Raw genomic sequence first — 15,571 nt, 5'->3', positions numbered from 1 at the left:
GAAGAAACCCTGACACACTGAAGCTTTGTCTACCTCACAAATGAAGATCTCCCCACTCAATCATGCTCCCCATAGGCACAAAGTAGAAAATCCCCAAACTCCAGCATTCCAACCCACCACTGTTCCTTATTTCTACAGGATTGTGAGATGCTAGGTCAACTGGAGCATATGAATAAGAGAACGTGTCGAAATCTGCACTAGGCTTGCAGCTGGAATAAAACACCGGTCCCTAACACTGAAGTCCTGTACCGGACAACCACTTGATCTTTAACACTCTGTCTGGAGTCCCAGAAGCAAACTCAACGCATTACTTATTCGCTGCTAGGGGCAGCCTGTCCACTATGGCCAAGAGAAAGCACAAAGAGAAGCCTCAGTCCTGAGTATCCCCAGTCTATGATCAGAGCACTTAGGAGTCATGATCCACAATTAAGCTAAGTAGATTTAGGACTCTGTAAATCATACAAGAAAAAGATGGTAGAAACGCCCTCAGATATACCACTCAGGGCAAGAGCCAGGAGTTTGCCTCTTCCAAGCCTCTAAACCTCCAAAGATAAAGAAGCCAAGAACAGGAATGAGACCCCAGCAGCATTGGTAATAATTGCTGACCTGAAGAGAGACCACAGACAATGCAGACCTACCTCAAGGGGGACTAGTTCCTAATCATTCCTCCCAGCATCAATTAAGGTGCTGAAACTCAGGCCACTCATCTGGCAAGAAGACAGATCTTCCCAATAGTCCCTCAGGGAGCTTACTTCCACTAAAGGGCATTAGAACACAAAGCAATAACTTTTTTTTTTATTAGCAGCAACTGCCAATATCTATATGTCAATAACAACTGATTAAGCATTTTTAGCAGCAACTGCCAGAATCTCAATTTGCACTGATTAAGCAGCAAAAAAAGAACTGGTACGAATGAAGGATGAAGACTCTTATGCCGTGAACACAGAATATCATGGCATGTATCATTATAGGCACAAACCACCTCCATGCATGGTAACTTCAGAAAAGGATGCTGAAAGTTGACCTGTGTAAAGGATAAATGCAATCACACGACATGTTGGTCTTCAGAATGGGCATCCAAGTGTCAATAATCAAGTACCTGGTCAGTATGCAAGATGTGTACCCTTTTCACCTGAAATTGGAACTTAAGTAATTTCCTTCAGGGTTGGGAAACCATTGCTCTTATGCATCCATCCTCCACATTTTTTCTCTGCAATTTGTGCCTTGTATCTGATGGGTCTCTATGAAGGGACTAACGTTCATGTCCAGTAACTAATACTAACTGCATCAGTGTTCAACATGACAGACTACCTTAAATCAGTCAGGTTAGCTCACCCAGTCGCGTTTAAAAGCACCATTTTCCTCAAAAAGCAACTTGTCCTGGGATGATGTAGAAACAGTATGGCAATGTAATATGGCAGTAGTGTGGTACAGGTATCTTCATCTTGATTAAATGGACAGTCCACTATTTTCTATCTTTCTTTTCACCAATGAAGTGACATGGACCTGGTACAACATCACAGAGTCTTGCATTTCCCATACCACCATCATCACCATCGGAAAGAAATGAACTGAGCTCCAACTAGAATCTGCAATGTATCACCTGGGAGAGGACAGCAGTCAAAGGACACCTGGCCTTTTACCATCCTATAAAAAACAACCAGAAATCCACTTTTTAGCAGCTTCACTGGAATAACGGACAGAAACAACTTAATGTACTGACACATTAATTCCTGCCTTGACATCACAAACTGTTACTCACTGCAAAATGACCATCTGGGCCATGCACAGCAGGTAGCCATTATCTACCCTAGAGACCCTGATAAGAGTTTCGTCTTCTGGCACCACTGCTGAAAAATATGGGCTGGGGTTTGGCATACAGGAGCTTGACTCACAGACAAGAGATACAGGGTTTGATTGTTACCATGGGACTTTGGCTGGGCTTAAAATGGCCTACAGGGACAGCTTACCTATGAGACAGAGTTTCCTGGGTGAGTTCAGCATAATGGTTAAGGTCTTCACCTCATAAACGTAAGGTACAGGGTTTGATTCTGACCATGGGTTACTAGCTAGGCTTAAAATGACCTATCAGGGCAGTTAGCCAACAATTAACTTATTAACCTTATGAATGCAAATGCTTTCTTCCATCCTTTGGCACTTGCAAAACAAAGCTCAATGACAACAAAAGCTGTGTTCTCAGATTACATGCTTAAAAGTGATTTGCATAAACAAGTACAGCTAATAAAATCTTTATAAAATTACAGAATCACACAAAACACTAAACATACAGTAAGCACTGTAAAGCAAAGAAAAACACAAATGGTATATATGACAATGCAGAGAAAATGCAAACATATCAGCTTAACTTGAATTGCACCTAGCCTGCTGTATCCACCATAGTTTAATCCTTGATAAAACGCAAATGAAAAAAAAAAAAAAGAGACCCACCATGCATTTTTCAACATGAGCTGCTCCTAATCTCACAAGTTCTTTCAGACGCGGGGCCAGCTCCCCCTTCTTGATGGCTGTCAAGTCATTTAGAGAATACAGGTGAAGGTCCTCGGTCAGGTGACCTGGTTCTGTATCAAAGTGATCCAGAAGGCTGTGGAAAGTAAACACATGCGTCACTGTGGGGTCCCCTTCTCGTCTACAACAGACAGCATTATGACAATCTGACACAGACAAATTGTGGAGTGTGCACACACATATATGCATACATACCACACACTTGTGCATATATATATATATATATATATATATATATATATATATATAGTTCCCCTTCACAAAGTTGAATGGCCACAATCTCTAAAGTCATATGGCCGAGACCATATGCTCGAAGTTGTGGAAGCTCGACTCTGTGAATGGGGAATGGCATACAGTGCAGAACGACAGATTTCCCTTTCTGCGCTGTAGTGCGATCTCAGAGTTGGAATAAATAAGTAGCGGGAGGTGTGGGAGGTGCAGGGGGGCTTGCTCCCCCTGCGGAAATACTTTGTTGTGTTATGGTTCTCTTTTTTCAGCTCCCTTTCACAAAGTCGAGCTTCAGAAACTAGAACATATGCCTTCAACCATATGCATTTCGAGTTTCTGAAAGTTCGACTTTGTGAAGGGGAACCATATATATATATATATATATATATATATATATATATATATATATATATATATATATATATATACACATATATATACATATATATAAATATATGTGTTACAGTTTGTCTATGCAAAAAAACATAAAAGATTACTGTATACATTCAGGAGTAACAAGCAAATTTTATACATCCATACAAGGGTTCAGTACTGCACTGTAACAAACCCACTCTGCTAAGGAGGATAAAAGGGAGTCAAATCTAGCTGAAGAAGAAGAAAGTACAGTTGAGTAAGTAAACTTACCATAATAGTAGATGTTGGAATTATCACTACTGCAGCAACCTAAGCTATACGAGTTATACCCTGCATAGGATTTAACAGCCAATCAACTTCCAAAGCTTTAGGGCACCATCCATGCATTCAAACTGCTGTACAACTCAAGTTGAGTTGACTAAAATACAGGTTTGGGCGCCAAGCCATTTACAGCTTTCATGCCAACTGACAGATGGAGGCTAAGCCCTGCTAGGAAAGCAAAACCACATGTCTGTACCCTGGCATAAAAAACAACAAAAGACAAAGGGGATGAAGGGAGGGAATGGCTACTGCAGCAGTGAATATTCAAACATATGACCATCACACTGATCATTGCTGAAGTAGCCTAAGCTATATTGGTAGACTCCCACATTCTAGAATATCTGGGAGGTGGAAGAGGAAGTGTCCAAGAGCCCCTGGAGAACGGTCCTAACAATGCCTGACAGCGATGGAAAAGGAGTCTAGTTTGTAGTGTACTGTAAATGTACAGAGGACCAGGTTGTTGCTTCTAGAATACTTTGAGTCCAACCATTTCCAAAAAGTTATAGGTGATACCAAGACCCTGGTAGAGTGTGATTTGACCATGCCTGGAATAGTTTTGTTGTGGTGGGCATAAAAAAAGGAAATAGTCTAAGACAACCATTTGGAAATAGTCTACTATGACAGGCTGTTCATTCTCCTTACCTTCAAGAGAAATTAACAACTGACGGGAAGTTCTGAAATATTTGGTTTTGTCACGATAGTACCACAGTTGTCTGTGGGTGTTCAAAGTAAGAAAAATTCTTTCTCCCTCATTTTTGGGTTAAGGAAAGAATGCACAGAAATGGACTGTTTGGCTTAAAGTAAACTCTGATACCACTTTAGGCATAAAAGATGGAGTGGTTTTCAAAAAAACCCTACCTCTAAGGAAAATGAGATAAGGTTGACCCACCATAATAGTTTGCAATTCAGATTTTATTTTTATAGAGGTCAGAGCAATCAATAAAACTATTTTCCATGTTAAAAACCTCAACTCACTAGATAAACTTGTTCAAATGGAGCAAGTATTTGCTTCTCGTTAACAAATTTAAGATCCCAAGGAGGAGACACCAATATTCTTGAAGATCTCTTATGATGCACCCCTTTCAAAAACATTTTGACATCAGAATGCATTGAAAGATGGGGATCCATGGACAGACATGCTGAAATGATCCTTACCAGAGGAGTACGCCATGCCATGGGACAATAACTCACACAAATATTGCAAAACTAGGGAAATGCTAGCCTGAATGGGTGCTGGTTATTTTGTTGGTACCAACTAGGAAAACCTTTTCATTTACTTATCTATGACTTTCTACTAAGCAGGCTTTGTTGTACATCCTCAGTAAGCAGGTATTAAGACCCTATCATCCAGGCAGTAAGCTGCAATTGTTTGAGGTCAGGATGTATCAAACACCCCTGTTCTTGTGTGAACAAATCCAGTCTGTGAGAAAGCTTGTAGTAATTGCCGCTGGCCAATTCCAAAAGAAGGGGGCTCACTGTTGCCTGGATAAGAAGGGAGTCACGGCAATGATCTCTGGGGATTCTTTCTGAAACTTTCGCTGCCTTTCCAGGGCTTTGATAGAGTCTTGCAGCAGAATTTTACCAGACTGTTCAGAAAGGAAGCAAAAAGGTTTACTATTGATCAAGTCTTGGAAGATTCCAGATCTAGTTTCCATTTATAAGGGTCTGCCCTTGTTATGCTCAGCTTGTCTGTCACATAGTTTTGCTCTGATGGAATGTAGCACAACCGCAGAGTGAGACTGTGCTGTAAAGCTATATGTCATGCTAACATGGCTAGTCTCCACAGGGGTAAGATCTGGACCCCCCCCCCTTGCTCATTTAAGTACTGCAAAACTGTGGTATTTTCTGCAACTACTTGAATAGGTCCTGGGGACCCAAGATGATTCAGAAAGTTGACAGCTTTGATAATGGCTAGCATTTCTTTTAGGTTTACATGCTTTGGTCTGCCTTTCTTGTGCTAAGGACCTTGCATTTTTATCCCCATGGATTCTGCTCATCAAGCAAAGTTCAACGCATGTTTTGTGACTGACTGCTTTGGGAAGAAGGGGAGATCTGAATTCAGGGATATATGATGTCTCCCCCAAGTGATCTCTTATTTTACCAAAGCTAGAATTTAAAAAGATAATGGATATTAGTGCATGCACAAAAGAGGCTTCAGATGCCATTGTAACTTTTTCATGTAAAGACTTACAAGAGGTGGCATGACAATCATGGATGTCACGAGACTGGGAAAAGTACAGCTGTGTACACTTACCATAAATGTCGATGTTCGAGTGTATTCACTGTTGCAGTCATCACACTTGGGTTTATCTGCCTGCAGGCAGCCCTCAGTCGGCCAGAATATCAGTCTTGGGATTTCTGCATCGGATGCTGTCGCCTCTTCCATGACGTCAGGTCGTCAGGGGTATTAAAACATGCAGCCGACGCCATTACATCAGTTTTTCTTGCCGCAGATGTCAGGAGCCCAGAAAATAGGAAGCAATTACATGGTGTGGAACACCTCCAGTAAAAATACATGCCAATGCCATAAGATATGGCCAAAAAAGAGGATAGGTGATAAGTATAGATAAGTCAGGGGGCTGAAAGGAGGGTAACCAGGACTGCAACAGTGAATACACTTGAACATCTACATTTACGTAAGTGTACACAACTGTACTATATTCTTCGCGTTTCACTGCTGCAGTCATCACACTTGGGTTGATTCTCAAAGCTGAGGAAGGGTGGAGGCAGGCAAGAAGTATTAGGCCTGGCTAACAGGCCTTGTAAAACTGCTGTAGCAAATCCAGCTCTGGATTTAGAAAAGACAGGTAAATGGTAATGGTTGGTGAAGGTGTGTACTGAACTCCAGGTTGCAGCTTCCAGGATGTCCCTGGTAGGGACTCCCCTGAGAAAAGCTGTAGAGGTTGAGGTAGCCCTAGTGGAATGGGTTCTGATTCCCTGTGGGTTAGGTTTTCCATTGTGTTTGTAGCAGAAATGGATGCAGTGTGCTATCCATTTGGAGATGGTTTGCTTTGAAATGGCCTTGCCAGCTGCCCCTGTAGTAAAGTTGACTAGCAGCTGGTCAGATTTTTTGAAAGGTTTAGTCCTGTCAAGGTAGAACCTAAGCTGTCTGTGCACGTCCAAGGAGTGCAGAATACTTTCCCTTTTATTCTGAGGATTAGGAAAAAAGGTGGGTAAATGGATGGATTGATTTAAAGCCATACTGGATACCACCTTGGGCATAAATGATGGGTTAGTCCTGAGGAAAACCCTGTCCGCATGGAAGATAATGAAGGCTTCCATAGCCATAAGGGCCTGTAACTCAGACACTCTTCTTGCTTAAGTGATGGCTAGAAGTAAGGCTATTTTCCAACTGAGGAATTTTAACTCTGTTGTAGCAGCAGGCTCAAAAGGGGGACACGTGACTTTCTCTAGTACAAAGTTAAGGTCCCAGGCAGGAGTGGGAGCTCTCCTCGGGGGTCTTAAATTGTTAGCTCCTCTCAGGAACTGCTTGACCAGAGGGTGAGAAAAGAGGGGTGGCTCAGTATTGTTATGAGCTGAGATGGCAAAGGCATGAATCTTAAATGAAGAGAAGGATAGGCCTTTGTGGAGCAGCTCTGCTAGGTAACCTAGGATTTGAAGTAAGGTAGGCACGGTTGTGTCTTTACTCTGAGACTGGCACCAAGATCAGTATCTTTTCCATTTTTTTTAATAGGATTTCCTAGTACTAGGCCTCCTGGCCTCAAGGATGACATCCAGCACCTGTTTGCTGAGGGTTGGTGGTGATGCATTCAGGTAATCAGCCAGGCTGTTAGGTTAAGCGTTTGCAGCTGAGGATGCAAAATATGGCCCTCCTGCTGTGACAGCAGAGAGGGGGTCTGATGCAGGTGCCAGGGTGGCACTGTTGTCAGACTGTGTAAAAGTGGGTACCAGTGCTGGCATGGCCAGTCTGGTGCAATCAGGATTGTCCTTGGCCTGTCCTGTTTCATCTTGAGTAGCACTTTTGGGAGGAGGGGCGGGGGGGAAGGCATAGATTGAGAGGTTTTCCCATGTAAAGGAAAGGGCATCCACTTTCCATGCTTGGCTGTGGGGAATTCTGTTGCAAAATTTGCTCAATTTATGGTTTTGGGGGAGGCAAAGAGGTCCACCTCTGGTGTTCTCCACCTGTGAATTAGAAGTTTGAATGTGTTTGGTTCCAGTTTCCACTCGTGTGGATCCTTTAGATTTCTGCTTAAATCATCTGCCAGTGAATTTTCTTTGTCTGGCAGGAATTGAGCTTGCAGGTGCACTTGACTGCTCAAGGCTGTGTTCCACAGAGCCATGGCTAACCTGCAGAGTGGGTAGGAATGAGTTCCTCCCTGCTTATTGATGTACCACATAACTGTGGTGTTGTCTGTCTTTATCAAGAGTTGTCCTGGAAGGATAAGGTATTTGAAGGCTGCCAGGGCATTCTGTACAGCTAACATTTCTTTCTGATTGATATGCAGGTGAATTTGTCCTGGGCTCCATTTGCCTTGAATGCATTTGACTGCCATGTGAGCCCCCCATGCATAGTCTGATGCATCTGTTGTCAGGGTTTGGGCGGTGGGTGGGGGGTGGGGTTGAGTGAAAGGGAGCCCCTTGTTGTGGTTGCGGGCCTCTGCCCACCAAAGGAACTCTGTCCTTAGGCAAGGAATGATCAGAATCACTGTTTCCAGGTCCTGAGAATGTTGACACCAGAGACTATTTAAGTACCATTGCAGTTTCCTCATATACAGTCTTGCATATGGAATTAGGAGAATGCATGACGCTATGAACCCTAGGGCTTGCAGTATTTTTCTTGCAGATAGCTGGGTTTGGGTGGCCAATAGTTTTAAGTAGTTTTGTCAAACAAACCTGCTTTTCTGGAGTGAGGAATGCCATCTGGGAAGTTGTGTTCAAGCTTGCTCGTAGGAATACCATCTCTTGGCTAGATACCAGATGTGATTTATTTTCATGGATGCTATACCCCAGAGAAGTTAGGAGTCTCTTTACAAATGTCAGGTGCTGGAGTAGCAGTTCCTGACTGTCCGCCTGAATCAGGCAATCGTCCAAGTATGGGTAAATTTGAATGTTTCTCTGCCTGCAGTATGCAATGGCTGGAGCCAGGCACTTTGTGAATACCCTGGGTGCAGTAGATAAGCCAAAGGGAAGTGCAGAGAACTGATAGTGCATACAGCCTGCCCTGAAACGTAGATATTTCATGCAAGATTCCCTTATGGGGATGTGCAGATAAGCTTCTTTTAAGTCTAGGGTGACGAGCCAGGAGTCCTTGTCTAGCATAGGTAGCAGCTGTTGGAGTGTAAGCATTTTGAACTTTGGTACCACCAGGACGGTGTTGAGAATTGACAGATCCAGGATAGGGCGCCAAGAGTTTTCTTTTCTGGGCACCAGAAACAGTCTGGAGTAGAAACCCTGTCCCCTTTGCTCTGTTGGAACAGGCTGAATAGCCCTGATACTGAGAATAGCAGGTACTTGCTTTTGGGCCTCTGCCCACTGCTTTTGGGGAAGGTCCAGCAATCCGCTTGGGGTTGGCAGTGAGTGGAGGTAGAATCTATATCCCTGAGATACAATATTTAAGACCCAATGGTCCTGGGTAATGTATTCACAGTTTTTTGCATGCAGGGCAAGTTTTCCTCCTAGGGGTGCAAGTACTTGGGCATGGCTGAGAAGGATGCAGGAGAAGTCATTGTGAACTTTTCCATAACAGGGTGGCTTACCACTCCCTGTTTTTGAGGTGGGAGCACTCCATTGTTTAGATCTGTGCATACCCTGAGACTGAAGTCTTTGTGGTCTGTTGCCCCTGGCTTTGCACTGAGAAGGCCTGGTAGGGACTGGAAAGGACCAGTTTTTTTGAAGGCCAATGCCTACTGAATCTAGGTAGCTGTACCTGTAAGAAATCTTTAACAGTTTGCATAGATTTAGCTTTTTCCTCCATCTTTTTAAGAACTTCTTCTGCTTTTGTGCCAAACAAACATTCTTGATTTAATGGAACATCTAATAATTTTGCTTTGACATGGTCTGGCAAGATTTGTTCCTTCAGCCAAGCATGCCTTCTCAGAACAGAACCAGTGACAGCAGCCCTGCAAGATGCTTCTAAGGCATCAAAACAACACTGCAAAGTATGTTTACTAACTTGGTTTGCAGAATGCATTAACTCTTTATATCTCTATTTTCTGCACAATCAGGAATTAACAACATTTTTTGTTTAATTAGTTCCATAATATGCTGCTGGTACTTCAACATGTGAAACTGGCAATTTAAAGCCCTGACTGCAAGAGCTGCACAGGTATATACCTTCTTACCCCATCTGTCTAAAGCCCTAGAATCCCTGTCCGAAGGTGTAGGGTTTTTGGCTGCAATAGCCTTAACACCTTTAGGTCCCTGGGAAATGGTCTCTGGAGCCGCAGTAAGATTTTTAAAGAGGAATTTGTGAGAGTCAGGTACTCTGTAGCACCTGTCAGGTTTTCTAGGAGCTGGAGGTAAAGTATCGGGGGTAAGACTTGATTCCATGAAGACATCATCTACAATATCCAGGACAGGGGGTATAGCTAGAGGCCTGTGCTGAGGCAAGTCTAAAAATTTCCTGAGTCTCTTTTTTGACTGTGGGTAGTTTTTACATTCCCAGCGGAAATGCTCTCTTAAGGTATGTAAGGTTTCACCGAAAGAAAAGTCCTCTGGAGGGGAGGCAGAGGGAATGGAATCTTCTGCATCAGAATCCTCATAGGTGGATAAGGGTATGTCCTGGTAATCAGAGGGTTCAGAGTCATCGGACTCAAGGTCTGTAGAATCAGAAAGAACATCAATTCTTTGTCTTTTAGTTGGGGAAGGCTGTCTTCCCCCAATTAAAGTAATAAGGTCTTCAGCCATTCTAAGCATTTGTTTCTGAGGCAAGGGAGCTTGAGAATGTGCTTTGATCATCGGTTCCCTAGGCGTAGTGCAAACTCTGGGCCTGAGAAATTCGGTAGTTTTAGTCAAAAACGAAGTAGTCGGTTTAATACAAACATTGGAAGGCCTGAATACACCCTCAGAAGCCGGTGCCTGCACAGCGGCTCCGGACCCATCCAAGGTAGAGACATCCACAGGTTCAATAGTCGAACAAGCATCTCGTGGCATACCAGACTCCGAATGGGTCTCAGTAGAGGCCTGCGAATCTGTAGAAGCGGGTATCAGGGGCTGCGAAAGCACCTCAATGAGTACCGGCGGACTGGTGACTAGCTTAATGGAAGCGGTGTCGGCAGTTTTGGACTTATGCAGTCTGTCACTGTCTTTATCATTACGTTTTTTTCAGATCGGTAGTCGGATGGCTTGGCGAAGCCATTTCAGAATACGGAGAACGAGAGCAAAAGTATTTAGCGAGAAAGACAGCCCGACGATGAATAGTTCGGGTGTTCAACAAGGCACAAAACCGACAGCGAGGAACGTGGTGGTCTGAGCCTAAACAGGTGATGCAGTAAGAATGAAAATCTCTGTGAGGTATTTGCTTTCCACAGGCAAGACAACTGTTAACTTTTTCTTACATCGGTTACAGCAAGAAAAAAAGGATCCCCAACAGGGTACTTAGCCTTAGAAGACTTCAAGTTTGAAACTCGAAAAATGAAAATTTCAGGTAGCGGCCAACCTGCATTTGTGAACTGCTTCTGCTTTGGGCTCCCGTGTGGCAAGAAAAGCTGATGTAATGGCATTGGCTGCATGTTTTATACCCTTGACGACCTGACGTCATGGAAGAGGCGACAGCATCCGACGCAGAAATCCCAAGACTCTGGTATTCGGGCTGACTGAGGGGTACCTGAAGGCAGATAATCCAAGTGTGATGACTGCAACACTGAAACACAAACATCATCGAGAGAGAAAGGATTTAGCGACAAATATAGCCCGACGAATAGTTCGGGCATTGAACAGGGAACAAAACCGACCAGAAGGAACATCATGGTCTGGGCCTAAACAGGTGACGCAGTTTAAGAATGAAAATCTCTGTGAAGTATTTGCTTTCCACAGGCAAGACAATTATTAATTTTTTCTGACATTGGTTAGTGCAAGAAAAAAGGATCCTCAATGAGGTACTTAGATTTAGAAGACTTCAGGTCTGAAATTTGAATAACAAAAATTTCAGGTAGCGGCCGACCGGCACTTGCGAACTGCTACTGCTTTGGCTTCTGCTCGGCAAGAAAAGCTGATGTAATGGCGTTGGCTGCATGTTTTATTACCCCTGACGACCTGACGTCATGGAAGAGGAGACAGCATCTGACCCAGAAATCCCAAGACTCTGGTATTCGGGCCGACTGTGGGCTACCTGAAGGCAGATAACCCCAAGTGTGATGACTGCAACAGTGAAACACGAAGAACATCCTGAGTTATTCCTTCTGAGTGACCCAAGAGTGGAACCCCCCTGGAATAGATCCAAATATAGATCTATGTTTTTCTTTCCCTTGTGGAAAACAAGCTCTTTGTACTGAGGTATCTAGCAGACACTCCAGAAACACAACCCTTCTGATGGAGTTAAAGACTTTTGAATGTTCTCTTGGAATCCCAGCCAATGTATTTGGAGATTTCTCACCCAAGGGAGAGATTCTGGACACTATGAAAAAGACTACAAAGATAAGCAAGTTGTCTAAATATAGAAACATGTCAATGCCCTGTAGCCTGCAATGGGCTACAACAGGAGCAAGACTCATTGTCAAGATTCCTGGAGTACTGAATAGCCCAAAGGGTAATTCAGAAAATGAATAATGAAATTCAGATACACAAAACCTTAAGAAACACCAGAAAGCTGTATAAATAAGAATGTGATGATATGCATCTTTTAAATCTACGTTTATAAAAAGCTCAAATGATGAAGAAGGGTAACAGGATACAAAGTGAAAGCATTTTGAATTTGGGCACTATAATAAACCAATTTAGGAAAAGAATACAGAATTTGTCTCTAGGCATTCTCATTTTTTGGCAATAAAAAAGTCCTTTTGCCATCTGGGAAGGAGGAACTGCTTCCATTACCCCTTGAGAAAGCATGTGCTGTAGAACAGGAGGGAAGAGAAGGATTTGATCTTGCAGATGTGGAGAAATTTCCTGAGGAGGAATTTCCTCCCACTGTCATTAGTATCCTAAGCTGGAACACCTTCAGAACGCATCTGTCTAAAACAATCTATTGTCAAAGAGAGAAACTGACATTCAGACTTTCTGGAAGAGATAAGGGACTGCTGGGGAGGGGGGACATTAAGGTCCCTTAAATAGTCATTCTGCCTTATTTGCTTGTCCTTTGTTCTGGGAGGTTCCAGCTTTCTTTTTGGGACCTCCCTGTCGCTGCTTTTGCTGAGGCTATTTATTTTATTTCTTGTAGAAAAATGAATATGCAGGACAAAAGCACCTCAACCACCCAGCAATCTTCAGCTATTCAGCTCTTTAATAAAAAGTTGATGAACAACCCAGTGGCCGATAGCCTAGTACCAACCTATGAACCTATAAACCAAGTCATACAAAGCAGATTTTTCCTTACATGAGGAAACTGCAACCAAACCATTCCTCATACTTTTATAATTAGTCAGAATCTTTAACATATATTAACCTGACAATTCCAAATTCTAAAAAAAATCAAATATGCAGAAGCATACACTTTGTCTGTCAGCTTACAGGTAAGCACTGTATGACTGGAGAAGGATTAGTATTAACAAATTGTTTGGCAGCAGCTGGATTAATTAAAGCTAAAACTGCTGGCTCAGGTCTGGCATTAGTGTATAAAAACTTGAAAGGCTGAGGAAATTTGTACATTTGATCTGCTTCCTTAGGAGCGGTAGGCTGGCTGTCAGGGAAACTACATGCTGCGGCAAACACATCCTTGGATGGGGAAAGGATCTGGGAATTTCAGTTGCAGCAACCCACTGTATTTTCTGAGGAACTGAGAAACCTTGGTGTTCTTCCATTGAAAACACTGGCATATTCTGGAAATACGGTCAAAGAGAATCCCTCACAGGGAAATTCAGATACCATGCTTTCCTCTGAATCTAAATTGGAAATCTGAAAAAAACTGCATGTCTTTTTTTTTTTTTTAACATTCAAAATCTCAAACCTCTTCAGGAAAAGAGGAATCCCTTGTTCTTTACCAGAAAGTAACTTATAAGGGTCACTATAACCTGTACAAGGCTCTGAGCCAAGCCCATTAAATTACTCCAGTCCAGAGAAAATACATTGGCACAGGAGAAGTTAATTGTTTAGTTTTCAGTTTCTTTTGATAGGAAAGTTGGGACAAACAGACCTATTATTGCCAGCAACAGCTTCCCCAGGGACGGGCACAACAATCTGGCTAAGCAGGGGTACATTCCCTGCCCCTCCTTCCTAGACTGACAAGAGTCTCTCCCTTGCCCACAGAGGGGACGCCATCAACCACAGAGGATGTGGGTAACCCCAAATCAATTGAGGCTATATGGACAACACCAGAGTGATCTGGGGAAAAAGATGAATGACTTGAGGAACCAGTATGACCACAGCAGTGCCACCTACCTGTGAATGATTCAATTTACTAACCTGGTGGGGTGGCAAAGGCTGTTTAGTTAGAACCAAATCCTTTACAAGGTGTACTCACTTCAGTAGAAAACTGGAAGAACAAGTACAAGCTGCCAAAGTTGTAAAAACAGGTTTATTCCAACACACAAAGCAAAGAACACTCCAAGATAGTAGCACCAGTTCACCAATAACCTAGGTTTCGTCCCAAGGAAATGACTTCATCAGATTGGTGAAGTAGTACTGCTTATTTATATCATAATGAATTAAACAATTACACTCAATTAATTCCATTAAAAAGACAAAGCAGCAATAAACATCCCCTAAACTTGGAAAATTTTAAAAATAAAAATAAATGAATAAGAACATCCTTTAATTTCATACATGTTTACCATATTGAATTGTTACTTGTAGTAAAATAAAATATATAAAATGAATAATATGTGGGTGAAGGTTAAGTACCAACAAATTCCACACTAAATCTATAGTATCCTAATAAACTGATACTCTATGTTGTTCTATAAGTTCCCTATAAATGTGTGTATGAAATGTGTGTGATTAGCTACCAAGTATTAAAAGTGTATAAATAAATTCTTAACAATGGAACAATATTACATTATATATGTGTGTAGTGTATAACTAGTGTTAACTAGTTGCTCCTGTCCGGAATAAGATTTGATATATAAAAAATGGACCATCCTAGCCCCCTACGCTCAATGCAATAACATGAAATACTATGTGTTCTGAAGATTTTTTAGTTTAAGCCAAGGCTTGATTTAAAAAAATCTTCAGAACACATAGTATTTCATGTTATTGCATTGAGCGTAGGGGGCTAGGATGGTCCATTTTTTATATATCAAATCTTATTCCGGACAGGAGCAACTAGTTAACACTAGTTATACACTACACACATATATAATGTAATATTGTTCCATTGTTAAGAATTTATTTATACACTTTTAATACTTGGTAGCTAATCACACACATTTATAGGGAACTTATTGAACAACATAGAGTATCAGTTTATTAGGATACTATAGATTTACTGTGGAATTTGTTGGTACTTAACCTTCACCCACATATTATTCATTTTATATATTTTATTTTACTACAAGTAACAATTCAATATGGTAAACATGTATGAAATTAAAGGATGTCCTTAGTCATTTATTTTTATTTTTAAAATTTTCCAAGTTTAGGGGATGTTTATTGCTGCTTTGTCTTTTTAATGGAATTAATTGAGTGTAATTGTTCAATTCATTATGATATAAATAAGCATTACTACTTCACCAATCTGATGAAGTCATTTCCTTGGGACGAAACCTAGGTTATTGGTGAACTGGTGCTACTATCTTGGAGTGTTCTTTGCTTTGTGCGTTGGAATAAACCTGTTTTTACAACTTTGGCAGCTTGTACTTGTTCTTCCAGTTTTGTACTGAAAGGCTGTTTAGTTAACTTTTCCTTTTTGTTGCTGGGAGGAGGTCTGAGGGACCAGTAATTTGTTCCGTGGTCAAGCTGAAAATGGTGCTTGTTTCCAGGCAAGCATAGCAACAATGTTGGTAAAATAGGAAAGTTTCACAAAAGTAATGTGGAAGATTTTTGGCATGAAGAGAATTTATCTTCCCTGCAA

General features: G+C 41.9%; 1 protein-coding gene across 7 annotated transcripts in view; it reads right to left on the bottom strand.

The window, feature by feature from the left end:
- The window catches only part of RUBCN (rubicon autophagy regulator), a 2,564,006-nt gene that overhangs the window by 264,738 nt on the left and 2,283,697 nt on the right, over positions 1-15,571 (bottom strand). For all 7 annotated transcript variants that reach the window (XM_044070705.1, XM_044070707.1, XM_044070708.1 and 4 more), the window contains one exon: positions 2,449-2,602. In XM_044070705.1, the coding sequence (XP_043926640.1) occupies positions 2,449-2,602 (154 nt within the window). The remainder of the gene's footprint in view (positions 1-2,448; positions 2,603-15,571) is intronic.

Source organism: Protopterus annectens, chromosome 4.part1 (assembly GCF_019279795.1).
Source record: "Protopterus annectens isolate FY-2018-M chromosome 4.part1, PAN1.0, whole genome shotgun sequence".
Taxonomy (NCBI): Eukaryota; Metazoa; Chordata; order Ceratodontiformes; family Protopteridae; genus Protopterus; species Protopterus annectens.
Note: the sequence above shows the minus strand (reverse complement) of the source record. Positions and strands in the feature narration are given on the sequence as shown.